The sequence below is a fragment of the Natrix helvetica genome (assembly GCF_964273705.1).
Source record: "Natrix helvetica genome assembly, contig: HAP1_SCAFFOLD_247, whole genome shotgun sequence".
Taxonomy (NCBI): domain Eukaryota; kingdom Metazoa; phylum Chordata; class Lepidosauria; order Squamata; family Natricidae; genus Natrix; species Natrix helvetica.
In genome coordinates, this window is record NW_028113530.1 from 1 (window position 1) to 14,143 (window position 14,143).

Here is a 14,143-nt window from a genome sequence, read left to right on the forward strand (position 1 = left end):
CAGGCGACCGCCGCTGGCTGCTGCTGCCCGCCGCTGCCCGCCGCCCCGCCGCTCCGCTCCGTGCATAACTTCCAAACTCCAAAACTTCCAGCATCGCCCGCTCTAGGAGTGCTCTCTATGGTGGGCCAGCTGCTGGAAGACTGTCCGGAAAACTCTCTGTCCAGCAGCCGGCCCACCATAGAGAGCACTCCTAGAGCGGCTGATGCTGGAAGTTTTGGAGTTTGGAAGTTATGCACGGAGCGGAGCGGGGCGGCGGCGGGCAGCAGCAGCCAGCAGCGGTCGCCTGGGACAGCTGCGCAAGGGCTTGGTGAATGGCGCTTTTCCCGGCTGGAGAGGGGATTTGCGGGGCGGCTGCTGAGGTCAGTGAATGGCGCTTTTCCCGGCTGGAGAGGGGATTTGCGGGGCGGCTGCTGAGGTCAGTGAATGGCGCTTTTCCCGGCTGGAGAGGGGATTTGCGGGGCGGCTGCTGAGGTCAGTGAATGGCGCTTTTCCCGGCTGGAGAGGGGATTTGCGGGGCGGCTGCTGAGGTCAGTGAATGGCGCTTTTCCCGGCTGGAGAGGGGATTTGCGGGGCGGCTGCTGAGGTCAGTGAATGGCGCTTTTCCCGGCTGGAGAGGGGATTTGCGGGGCGGCTGCTGAGGTCAGTGAATGGCGCTTTTCCCGGCTGGAGAGTTTCCCGGCAACTCTCCCCTCTGGCCGGACAGAACGCCACTCCCCAACCTAGCGGTATACCGAAGGCGGCAAGCAACGTGAGCGCTCCCCCCACCCCCGGCTCCTGTAACTTGGCGCTTTCGGGATAACGCTAGGTCAGTGAGCGCAGGACAGGTTGTATTTTCGGGGAAACACGGTACCCAGGCATTTTTTGCATTGGGCGAGCCCGGGATCCTTGCAAGGGGAATGGGACCACGTGTGCAGGCGGCTCCTCAGCGCACAGCCTCAGATTAGCAGAGCCGCAATCCCCTTCCCCTGCACACGTGGTCCCATTCCCCTCCTTCCTGAGGCAAGATGAAGGGGACCGCGGCTGCGCTGATTGAGGCTGGAGCTGAAGAAATTTCTCCGTTTGGGCTGCGCCCCTGCGATCGGAGCAACCACGTGGTTTGATGACGTCACCAGCCTCACCAGTCATAAACGTCACCGCACGTCACTGATTCCAAGTATGGTCTTACCAAGGCATTACAAAGTGGTAGTATCACTTCTTGTGATCTTGAGTCTGTCTCTCTGTTAATGCAGCCTAGGATTGTATTGACTGTTTGGACAGCTGCAGTACCCCGCTGGCTCATATTTAAGTGATTTTCCACTAACCGTCTTGCAGTTATTGCTGTTGAGCAAAGTTTTATCTAATCTTTACCTTTAACATTTTCTACTTGCATCTCGTAACAAAAGTTCCAAGGTAACTTTTCTTAGATAATGGCAAAATTCTTTTCCTACCCTTCTATAGTTCTAAGCTGTTTAGGCATTTATGTTGCCAATATTCACATCAGAAGAATATACATGTCATTAGTTTATTGATTTATACAAATAATGCCAGTTCTTTTATATTAATTTTACCTGCTGCTTCTGCTTAGAATCTCTGTGAGGACAGCATTTTTCCATGGAGTACAATATGGATTGTCCATATTCCATGGATGGGGGACAACAGACTTAAACTCAACCCTTCCAAGACTGAGTGGCTGTGGCTACAGGCGCCCAGTGGACGCCATCGCTGGCCATAGGGGGCGAATTACTGCCCCCCGTGGAACGGGCGCGCAATCTGGGCGTCCTCCTTGATGCCCGTCTGTCGATGGATGACCATCTGACAGCCGTGGCGAGGGGGGCGTTCCACCAGGTTCGCCTGGTGCGCCAATTGCGCCCCCTATTGGATCGGGACGCCCTACGCACAGTCACTCATGCGCTGGTGACGTCTCGCCTGGACTACTGCAATGCTCTCTACATGGGGCTCCCCTTGAGATGCACCCGAAGACTACAGCTAGTTCAGAATGCGGCCGCGCGGGTTATCATGGGAGGAACAAGATACTCCCATATAACACCATTCCTGTGCAAGCTGCACTGGCTGCCTGTGGTTTTTCGGGTGCGTTTCAAGGTGTTGGTTACTATCTTCAAAGCGCTCCATGGCATGGGACCTAGTTACCTGCGGGACCGCATCTCACCTTACACATCTCTACGACCTATCCGCTCTCACAGGGAGGGACTCCTCCAGGTGCCATCCGCCAAGCAGTGCCAGCGGGTGACGCCTAGGAGTAGAGCCTTCTCTGTGATGGGCCCAACCCTCTGGAATGACCTCCCCCCCGATATTAGAACTACTAACGACCTCCGCTCCTTCCGACAGAAGCTCAAGACCCACCTGTTCCAATTAGCTGGCTTAGCCGATTTATAGCTCCATCTTCCACCTCCTGGCAAACATTTTATTGGGAATTTTTTAAGGGAATTTTAATTTTATTTGTATTTTAACTAAATATTGTACAGTATATTTTCTACCTCCTCCGTCTACGTCTATGTCTATGTCTATGTATTTGTATATGGTTTTAATAATGACTGTACACCGCCCCGAGTCCTGCTTAGGAAAGGGAGCGGTTTAGAAATAAAAGATTATTATTATTATTATTATTATTATTATTATTATTATTATTATTATTATTATTATTATTATTATTATATACCACAAGGCAGAGCCTGTCACTGGGCATAGCCTGTAGCAACTTTGCATCTTTGCATAATTAGACAAATGTTTACATTTGTAAAATCATCTACTTCTGTCCAAAGAATTTGCAGATTAATTATTCATACTAGGGTCAGTCTCTAGTAAAAGTAAGTGTTCTCTGCATGGAAGTTCACACATTCACAGAAAGAAATTGCAGTAATCAACTTGAAATCCTTTTTATTACGTTTAAAAATCTTTGAAATTTTACCCCATTAAAAACATTCAATTAAAAAAAAACAAATTAAAAAGAACTTTCTTCAGGGTTAGTTTTATTATGTGTGTGATTTACTAGATAGCTTCTAATCATTTACTCTTAATCATTAGAATCAACTAAATCAAATGATCAAATGTAACATTTGCATTACTGCTGAATGCTTGGATTTATTTTAGTTGTAGGCAAGAATATTAAATAAGAAGGAATTGTTCCCATGTGAGGATCATTATTCTTAACAAATATCATGTCACTTCTACCATCTTCAGTTTGGTGCCTCGTTGGCATCCAGCCATCCAATGCCAGGAGGGAGGGGAGACAAATGGGCAATAAACATGTATGGGGATGTGATGGGAAATAGTGAGGGAGGAGGACATCTTCACAAAGACCAGGGTGGCATGGATCAATTTGCGCCAGACTTCAAAGCCACTCATCCTGAGAATGGAATGTGAATTGCCCCAGTGAGTCTCAAAAGTGAGACTCAGTGAGTCTCAAAATATCTACACAGTGAGTCTCAAAACATCTACACAGTGAGTCTCAAAACATCTACTCAGTGAGTCTCAAAACATCTACACAGCTCTCCATTAGCTGAAGATGAACTGGTCAAAAAGGGGAGGGTTGGGTTGAGGAAAAAACTTTGTAACCTTTTGTGCGGCAATCTTAGTTCCAGCCTGACTATACTACAACCAGCAACTTTTAATAAAAGAACCTATCACTTCAACAAAATGGCGTCAAGAATCTTCCTTTCCTTAGGGACCTGACAGGGGAAAGTCTGACTTATTGATTATCCAATGCCATTATTGTACCCAGTACCAAACCATTTTGCCCTTAAAATAAAATGGCACTAGTATTTTCCAAATATTCGGTGAAAGTCAGGCAAAAGGATATCATTCTTAACTATATTATTTTACACAACTAAAGCAAAAGAAAGAGTGCAGAGAAGAGCAACAAAGATGATTAGGGGACTGGAGACATATGAAGAACGGTTGCAGGAACTGAGTATGTCTACTAGTGTAATGAAAAGAAGGACTAGGGGAGACATGATAGCAGTGTTCCAATATCTCAGGGGTTGCCACAAAGAAGAGGGAGTCAAACTATTCTCCAAGGGACCTGAGGGTAGAATAAGAAGCAATGGGTGGAAACTAATCAAGGAGAGAAGCAACTTAGAACTGAGGAGAAATTTCCTGACAGTTAGAACAATTAATCAGTGGAACAGCTTGCCTCCAGAAGTTGTGAATGCCCCAACATTGGAAGGCTTTAAGACAGTGGTTCTCAACCTGTAGGTCAGGACCCCTTTGGGGGTCGAACGACCCCTTCACAGGGGTCGCCTAAGACCATTTGAAAACACATATTTTCGAAAAAATATGGAAAACATAAAATAATTTTATGGTTGGGGGTCACCACAGGATTTATATGGGGAACTGTTAAAGGGTCATGGCATTAGGAAGGTTGAGACTCATTGCTTTAAGAAGATGTTGGATAGCCATTTGTCTGAAACGGTATAGGGTTTCCTGCCTAGGTAGGGGGTTGGACTAGAAGACCTTCAAGGTCCCTTCCAACTTTGCTACTGTATTGTATTAAAATGGTTTTGCACAATAATTGTGAGATCCAAAACCTGAAAACTGACATAGAACCCCTTTAAAATTCCGATTGGCTCAACAACAACAAAAATGCTCATTTGAGAATTTCCTGATTTCTTCTTACTGTATCCTACATCAATGTGGGGTTTTTTTTGGTGGGGGGAGGTAAATCTAGTGTTTCTTTTTTGTTGAACTCTATAGTTCAATACAGGACAATATGGAAAATATGAAATACTGAGCTATTAAACAGATTAATGTCATTACCCTGAATAAAAAGTATTGTTTCATTTAAAACAATGAGCTATGCTTTTGATAGGGTTCCTTCCATATACGGTCCCATAACAAATCTTTTATTGCAATCTAACCTTTTAAAAATCTTTTATTGAAGATGAAAGAAAGAAATTGCTAAAAGAATAAAATTGGAGGTGGAGGAATGCACTAATCTGAGTGAGCATCATAGTTTATATTTTGTACACAGTGAGAAGCATCTATGTATTACAAAATTAATATCTACCCTTGTAGGGTAAAGAAGAGATGTATTTTTTAAAAAAATCCATATTGTCCTGGAAATTCTGTTATTATCTGGCAATCTTATATGTGCTCTCTGAGGTATAGGAAATGACAATTGTATGATAGGAGAGGAAAGAAAGAAAGAAAGGAAGGAAGGAAGGAAGGAAGGAAGAAAGAAAGAAAGAAAGAAAGAAAGAAAGAAAGAAAGAAAGAAAGAAAGAAAGAAAGAAAGAAAGAGGAAAAGCCCCTTTCTTCTAAACCTCCAGGTTCGGGACAAGCCCAATTTTCTTTGTTTAAGTTTATAGAACTGTGTGTCAAATTGGAGAAATTAGATAAAGGAGTCAACTGGCAGCAAGAAATATAAAAAGAAAGATAGCCATTACTCGTAAGCCTGAAATTTTATTCCCAAGTTTACCCCATATTTCAGTGACTGGTTGAATTGAGTTCTTGATTAATAACTGTGCTGCCAGACACTTGCTTTATGGATTTAATGCGTTTGTGTGTGTGTGTGTGTGTGTGTGTGTGTGTGTGTGTGTGTTAAGGGTATAAGATTTTCTACTATTACTCACATCTAATGCTTTGCTTTCACCTGATTCTTAAAGAATAGCTTCTCTCACAAAAGAATGAGAAAACCAGGAAATCATGAAACTTTTCTTAAGCCCTAATTTTGGAACATTAAGGCTCCTTGATCTCTGGCCATCTCTCATGTGATGTCATTGTGGTGATACAAAATGAAGTTACTGTTGACAAATCATTCCTCCCCCCCCCCCCCAAAAAAAAAGGTCCCAAGGTGTCATATAGTTCTGCTTGGAGAAAAAAGGAATTGCTACCAAATAATCCCCGGCAGTACAACTAAATTACTATGCCAAATATTTTTGGTGTGAAAATTAAATCTATATATGTGGATGGGATCAGAGATTCAGACTCAAAAAGGATTAGTCAGTACAGTAAAGAAAGTTTCACTCTGTATTTATGGCAAGAGAAGAACAGCTCATTATGAATCATTGTTTTTTTCTCCTTGAGGCTTATCGGTTGATATTATATCCCTTTAACAGAAATAAAGGTTCATTTAATATACAGTCATTAACACATTCTGTTGCACTCATTTAGCTAAGAAGTATAAAGACTTGGATATCTTTTTAAAAATCTGATTTCACAATGAAATGTCATTCTCATATAGGCTGTCTCATTATCGCATTAAATACAGCACAATTAGAATATAATAATTCTGTGTAGCCTCATAAATGAGACTATTTCCTATATTATGAGTAAATTTAGTTGTCAGTATACCAAGTTGTTCTTTTTATTAATAACAAAATTAAAAGAAAACCCACCCAACCAGAAAACAAGGTGCATTTTTTCCTGTCTCTCTTCTTTTTCTCCTTCTTCCTTTAATTATTTTTCTTTGCAGAGTATTTGCAATTGATAAAATACAATATATTCAGAAATAATGTCACGATGTCTCAGCAACTCCAATATTTCCTGTTAGAGACCATAGCAAATTTAATATGCATTTTTACAGAGTTAGCAGAGAAGTGCATTGCCATCAGCAAGGACTCAGGCCAGTGGAAAGTGATTGCACAAATTACAAAATGCCACATAGCACTGAATTATAACTTACAATGAATGCTTTGGTGAAAGAAAAATCAAGTTGGTGTTACCACATTGAGATAATATTCAAAACTGGCTTGTAAAATGTTCCAAGGAACATCCATTTGAGGTTGTATCATACATGAAAGCAGTTTACAGAATGTACCGTAAGTTAAAGTTTGCAGATACATAAATTGCCAAATTAAAGAAAACCCACCAAATAGAGAACACACACATATAATATATGTATTTATAGAAACCTTTAAGTACCCCATAGGGGTTGGACAGGCTAATAACTGCCATCATCAAACAGGAAAGAAAGCGATAGTCATGAGAGGAAGAAATCAACTAAGAAAGCCCAACAAAGGCTCTGACACTTTCTTGTACATGTTCTATCATTGTAGATTTTTTTGTACTTATTCGCTGCATTGGATTTATCACAAGATTTGCCATCCAGGAAAGAAGTTCTTCCAAAGGACAGATATGTTTCCCTCCGCTGCCATCCGAGTAGAGTTGGCATCTGAAGAGCTAGAGAGGCTACATGCTGAGATGTAGTAGAAGGGAAGTCTTTCTGCTTAGAGTTATCTCTCTGGGATAAGAATCACATCCAATTTTATAATATCAAAAAATGAATGAATAAATAAAAATAAAATATAAATAACAGCTGAAAGAATCAAGGGAATTCAGTACTTTCATTTGTTTGACTCAAGAAAAGAAACAGTACAGAAAAATGTACATTGTCACATTGAACAATATATTTTTACAATGCGCCAATTCCCCTTAAAAAGGAAAAATGAAAAAGAAAAAGAGAGGAAAAAAGGAGGAAAAACTAGATTCAAAAGAAGGAAAGAAACTTGATATTAGTCTCTTCTCTCCCTCTTTTTTTAAAAAAAGTGTAATATTTTATTTATTGATTTTGTATGCATTTCCTGAAGAAGGTGCTCCGTTGTGTAGCGAATTAGAGTACATTGGGTGCAGGGTGGTGGTTGAAGGTTAGGGTCAGCTTTGCTGTCCGCTCCATAGATTTTACAGGTGATTTTCTCTTTGCTTTAAGAAGAGAAAGTGATATTGGAAAAAGTCAGCACTTTTTAGATCAAAGTAAAGCACCCTTCACAAAGCCACAAACAAGAAGCAGGACAGAAAGCCCATGGCTTGTAGCTATCCTCGCACCTGCGGAAGAAGTTATAAGATATTCGCTCATCTTGCAGATTTCCAATGCTTCTTTATAAGGCTGTTTAAACATATACATTCATATATTTAATTAGTTCATCAGCTTGGCTCTTGCGCCCATGACTTTCTTGGCATGCACTGCAAACAACAACATATACAAAGGATTTCAGTCCCACAAGGTGTTTTGCTTTGCAATTTTTGCTTTGTATGTTTTCCCCTAACAATATAATTTAGTCATATGGAAAAAGAGCATTATGAACACATTCTCAAATTGTTCTTTATCCCCAAATTCCAATAATAACTTTGCAAAGTGAACTTTATGCCTCAAAGCAAGCTAAACAGAGGATAATTCAAACCCTCATGAGTCAACATACATGGGGAGCAGGCTGTCTTTAGTTTGGTGGGAAACCAGTTCTGCAATCCAAAATTAAAATGTCTATTTTTGAAAAGAGTAGTGTATTGAGATTTTTAAGAGTATGTTTAAAGGCATCTCTGTTCATAAATATTTGTAAGCCTATTGCAGATTAGGTGCAGTGGTGGGTTTCAAATTTTTTTAGAACCTCTTCTGTAGGTGTGGCCTGCTTTGTGGGAGTGGCTTGCTGGCCATGTGACTGGATGGGAGTGGCTTGGGAGTCATGTGACTGGGTGGGTGTGGCCAACTTGTAAAATGTGGTGAAACTCACTTAAAAATGCTCTTGCTTAGCAACCAAAATGTTGGCTCAGAAACTCTGGCATTTGAAGCACGCAAGTCTTAAAGCTGTCAAGTTACAAGACCCTTGCACCCCTAACCCTTTAGAAAAAAAAATCCCAGGGGTGTTCAAACTTGACAGCTTTAAGATTTGTTGACTTCAACTCCCAGAATTCCTCCTCTCGCTCTTCATCTTGATGATGTGCGGACGGGCGGTGGGAGGGAGCTGGAACCGGTTCTAAACAACACTGTAGATTTGTGGAACCTCTTCTATAGAAGAGGTTAGAACTGGCAGGAACCAACCCCTGATTAGGTGACATCTTATTTTTTTTTAAATAGAGGGGATACTTGTTAATCTTTGAAATCCTGAAAAAAACTGTCCATGCCTTGACATGAATTAAGAAAAATTCTGCATAATCAGTAAAGATATTTAAAGAGGACAATCTTGGGGAAAATGATCTAACCTGTTAGCTATAAATCAGAGATGGAGAAATTCTTTATGGAACATAGGGATTCAGTGAACTTTCTGAGCTCACTACCAGCCTTAGCCTACAAAAATAGGCCTGTGTAATGTTACACGTATGTGCATATGAAGTTATGGCAGACTTGTGAGATATGATCAATCACAGACTAAACAAACATGTCATCAGACATAATAAAACAATGAAAATACATTTCTAACTCAAATAGGATCAGGATCCTTGCCTTTCTGAAAGAATGCCTGAGACATTCTGGTTGTTGCAAAATGTATTTCCATGTTCTAAGAGTTGATCCGTATTATTCAGTCATGCACATTTGCAGAAGATTTTCTTGTGCTTTGAATACAAGATATCCCGAAAGGTAAATTATATAGAATAATATACCTGAAGTGTATGAAGTGACATGTTTTGCTTTGCTAAGGAATAGTACTGATGTTCTGTGATCTATATTCTCTATATATGGGCAAAATAGATGGAGACAAAATATAATTACATGTCCCTTATCTTATTTTTAAGATACTTCTGGCATACTCCTGGCACTGTAGGTCCTCTCCATACTCTGAAATACAATCTGCCAACAGTACTCACTCAAGTTTAGCTGACCTGAAAATATGAAGATGTTTCAAATACTCAGAAGCACTGCAAGATCTGTAAAATCAAGTGCAGGGAATGCACAGAACATAGAATCATAGGATGAAAGGAACCTTTACGGTCTTCTAGTTCGAAGTCCTGCTCAGGACAGGAGAACCTTATATCTTGCCAGTTAAATGATTGTCCAGTCTATTTTTGAAAACCTCCAGTGAAGGAGGAGCTACAACTCTGGGAGGCAAGTTATTCCACTGATTAAGTGTTCTCACTGTCAGAAAGTTTATCTTCACCTCAAGATGGTGCCGCTGATGGCAGCCTTGGTGAAATGGTTTCTATTATTTTTTATGACACTCTGAGAATTTCATAATCAAGAATTGAACTTTTGAATATCAAACAATTGGCTTTAAATAAGAAGCATCTATCTGGGACTATTCCCCCCTTCTTTTCAAATGCAGAGGAAATTCTGATTGATGGAACGGCAATTATCCCTTTTGGCCCAGTAGAAACAAAGAAGCAGAAGAACAAAAGAAGGAGAAAGGGAGGCAAGCGAGGAGGCATATTACAAAGTCTCGGGAACATGGGATAAGCAAATCCTCCTCCCACTTCTGCATTTAATTAATCTTTGCTCAAATAGATGAACTGCTACTTTTAAATAGTAACATATTCAGGGGTGGCTTTCAAAACTTTTTACAACTTATTCTGTGGGCATGACCTATTTTGTGAGCGTGGCTTAGTGGTCATATGACTGGGTGGGCATGGCCAACTTGATATCACTCACCAGGAGATATCATGGATTGGGTAAATGTGGTGAAGCTCACTTAATAATGTAGACAACTATCTCCAGGCTAACCAGGTCGTGGATGAAGGCTTGAAGGCAGCAATCCTACTATGTGTCTACAGAGAAGCCATGTTTGAGATCGCTGAAAACTTGATAGCACCAGCAAGCATAGAGACAGTGGCCTATGCAGACCTCAAGAAAAAATTAAGTGAACATTTTGAGCCGAAACTCTCGGCACCAGACAACATGAACAGAGATCCGGGAATCTGCAGCAGAGTTTGTGGCAGCCCTTTGCCAAGCTTCGCAGTAAGGCAAGTTTCCTGATCTGGAAGACCATCTCAGAGATGGTCTCGTTTGCAGCCTGCATAATAGTAAATTACAGCAGTGCCTATTCGCCATAGAGAAACTGACTTTCCAAGAAGCATTGAAAGAAGTCATGATGGAGGGGCCATGAAGACTCTTGGACCACCAAAAACACAGACCTTCCCTCCAGCAATCCATCAAAAGACCGTCAGCGATCCACCAAGAGACCACCAAGAGACCACCAAGAGAAGGCTCAGGGGAGGTCAGTGATATTGAAGAAACTGATCACTTGGGGAGAGAACCACCCAGAAGGCCACATTCCACAGAGCAAGCAACTCCCCCAAAGAGCTGCACAAGCTGCAGGGGACAGCATGAAAGAGCAAAGTGCAGATTCCACACACTAGTATGCCATGCCTGTGGAAAGCAAGAGTGCATTGCCAGAGTTTGCAGTGGCAGCACAAAGGGAAAAGGCCCTCAGGACAGAATAGAGTTGAATACTGCGTGGGAAGGTGTAGCATCCAATGCACAGGGGCTGAACGCTCAATCAAAGAAAATATAAGCCTCAAACCAAAACTTCCCATGCTCCTTGGAGTTAGATACTGGATCGGCCCTATCCATCATCATCTCCATGACCTTCGACCACATTTGCAAATGTAGTCGATGGCAGATCCTGCTCAAATAATCGAGCTTAGTGCTAACGGACTTCCAGAATCACCATGTTCCCATAAAGGGTCAAGCTACCATTAGATTACAGTTCAGAGAGTTTAAAGGTTCCCTCAGTATAGTGGTCATAGAGGGGTCTCACACCAGACTCATAGGACTGGGACTGGTTCGAGGCCCTGGGCATCAGGGTAACTGCATCCATCGAACCCAAATAGTCAATCTAGAAGCAGTAGGCTAACAATATGCTGACCTATTCAGCATTGAACTGGGACAATACAAAGGGGCACCCATTTCACTCAACCTTGATCCAGTAGTAATGGGGCTGTTTGCATCTGCACAGACTAAAAGTGCACCATAAACAAGGCATTACAGCAGAATGCTTACCCTGTACCAGGATTAGGGTTAGGATTAGAGTTAGGCTCCAGGGTTAGGGTTAGGCTCCAGGGAGGCTGAATCTTTGCTAAGATAGACCTCGCCCAGGCCTACCAGCAGCTACCAGTAGACAACGCTACTACAAAAGCACAAACAATAGTCACACACAGAGATGCATTCCAAATGCGCCACTTGCAGTTTGGGGTAAACGTAGAACCAGGGTTGTTCTAAAGCATTATGGAACAAACACTGAAGAACATTCCTGGATTCTGCCTGTACTTTGATGATGTCCTGGTCACAGGGGAATCAGCGGCAGTCCTAGTGGAACATCTCCATGAAGTACTCCAACACTTCCGCAAGCAGGTCCAAAACTTAAGAGGAAAATGTACCAGATTGGCGTGGAATCCACAGAACTCCTGGGTTTCTGCATCGATGATGTCGGAATCTACCCATCTGAAGCAAAGCTAAAGGCAATTCAGTAAGCCCCCACACCAAAATCCAAGGGAGAGTTCCAAGCATCCCTTGCCTTGCTCCATTTTTACCACTCCTACAGCATAAGGCTGCCCTGGCAGAACTGCTACACCACCTTCTAGACAAACAAGCACTCTGGGTCTGGTCAAGCACACAAGACAAAGCATTCCAGCCAGTAAAATCATTGTTATCCTTGGACCTCTGTCCTAGCTCATTTCAATAGAACCCTACCTACACTAGCCTTTGACTCTTCGCCATATGATATTGGGGCAATACTAAGCCACAGGATGCCAGATGGTACAGAGGCATACCCATCGCATACTATTCTAGAACATTATCACCAGCTGAAAGGAACTATGCCCAGATAGACAAGGAAGCCCTTGCCATAGTGGCTGGCAGTAAGAAGTTCCACAACTTCTTATATGGACAAACCTTCACTATCTTTACAGACAACAAACCTCTGCTTGGTCTCTTCACAGCTGACAAACAGACACCACAGATCCTATCACCATGAATGCTATGATGGTCAATTTTCATGACTGCATACTCGTACTGTCTAGTCCACAAGCCAGGCAAGGAAATGGGCCACACCAATGCTCTCAGCTGACAGCCTCTGCCACATACTGAGCCAGATCCGGCCCCAGCTTGTCATATTCTGGCAATCCAGGACCTGCCTGAAGCATCCTTATATGCAGGGGACGTTGCAGCTGAATCTACCATGGACATAATGCTTAGCTGCATTCTCAACTGGATGTTAAGGAGATGTCCAGAGGCCTGGCCAAGCCCTGAGTTCCAGCACTACACCTCAAGAAAATGAACTGTTGACCTACAAGGGATGTGTGCTAGGGCAGCAGGGTCATCATTCCATCCAGTCTTTTCTTCAAGGTACTGGATTCCCTACATGAGGGGCACCCAGGAATCATTTGGATGAAGGCTCTAGCAAACAGCTACTTGGGGTGGTCAGGCCTGGACAAAGACATTGGGAATCAAGTAAGGAGTTGTCAGGCCTGCCAAGAAACCTGACCAGAGATGCCACAAGTACCAGTGCACTGCTGGGACCACGCACACCCCATGGTTTCACATGCATGATTTTTTGCAGTTCTGTCTACTGTGTATGTATATCAATCCCTAGAGCAGTGATGGCTAACATTTCAGCAATGAGTGCCAAAATGGGAGCATGCACAATCCTTTTCAGCACCAAGTGTCTGTCTGGTGTGCATTGTTGGCTCTGCCTGGTCTTGTAGGAGTCCTCATGCCTCCCTGCGTGCACCAGAAACCAGAAGATAATCTTTCCGGTTTGCGCATGCTCACTGGGTGGCTGCTCTTTTGGTTTCTGGCACTCCCACGTGAAAACTAGCTGGCCAATGTGCCAGAACCCGGAAGAGCAACAGGTGATGGCTCCATGTGCCCGGAGAGATGGTTCTGCGTGCCACTTCTGGCACATGTGCCATAGGTTCACCATCATGGCCTTAGTGTGTGGCTATAGTATTATTTATTCCTTTTATTATTTTATTTCCTCCTTTTATTGGTATTGGTATGATTACTATGATTTGTTACATAGTCAGCCAGATGTTCACACTGAATTTGGCCTTTTTATTTGTTTATTGTATCCATTCCAAGGACCTGGAATAGGCAGATTTGGATGTTTGATAGTGTTAAATATCATAGCAGGATGTAAACTGACTGCATATTTGTGATGGGTAAACCCTTTTATTCCAGTAGTTCTGCAGTTTCTAGCCCTGGTTGCTCAACCAACAATCTTTTTTCAGCAGATGTCCAGGACTGCCAGCATCTAGTGTAGTCTTTTTAACCAGGCAATGACCGAGCCAGTATGGATTTCTGTAATTTAGGTCTTACCATATTTTTTTAATGGGAAAGGCAAATCTTTGTCTGACTGCTCTGATTAGATCTGTCCAGTATGGGTGAATCTCTGGCACAGCTCTCATCTTCTTCAGAGCACATAAGCCCCACCACCATGTCAAGACTATTATTATGGTTTGTCACACAATCAGCCAGATGTCCATATTGGATTTGATATCTTTA

The 14,143-nt window shown here is 42.4% G+C and overlaps 1 protein-coding gene across 3 annotated transcripts in view; it reads right to left on the reverse strand.

The window, feature by feature from the left end:
* Positions 1–5,966: 5,966 nt before the first annotated feature.
* VSTM2A (V-set and transmembrane domain containing 2A) overlaps positions 5,967–14,143 on the reverse strand; it is a 48,970-nt gene continuing 40,793 nt past the window's right edge. Inside the window, exon 5 of one of the 3 annotated variants that reach the window (XM_081971858.1) lies at positions 5,967–7,635. In XM_081971858.1, the coding sequence (XP_081827984.1) occupies positions 7,547–7,635 (89 nt within the window). In that variant the 3' untranslated portion in view covers positions 5,967–7,546. Of the gene's footprint in view, positions 7,897–14,143 lie in introns of all 3 variants that reach the window. The other 2 variants (XM_081971859.1, XM_081971860.1) reach the window with 2 other exon arrangements.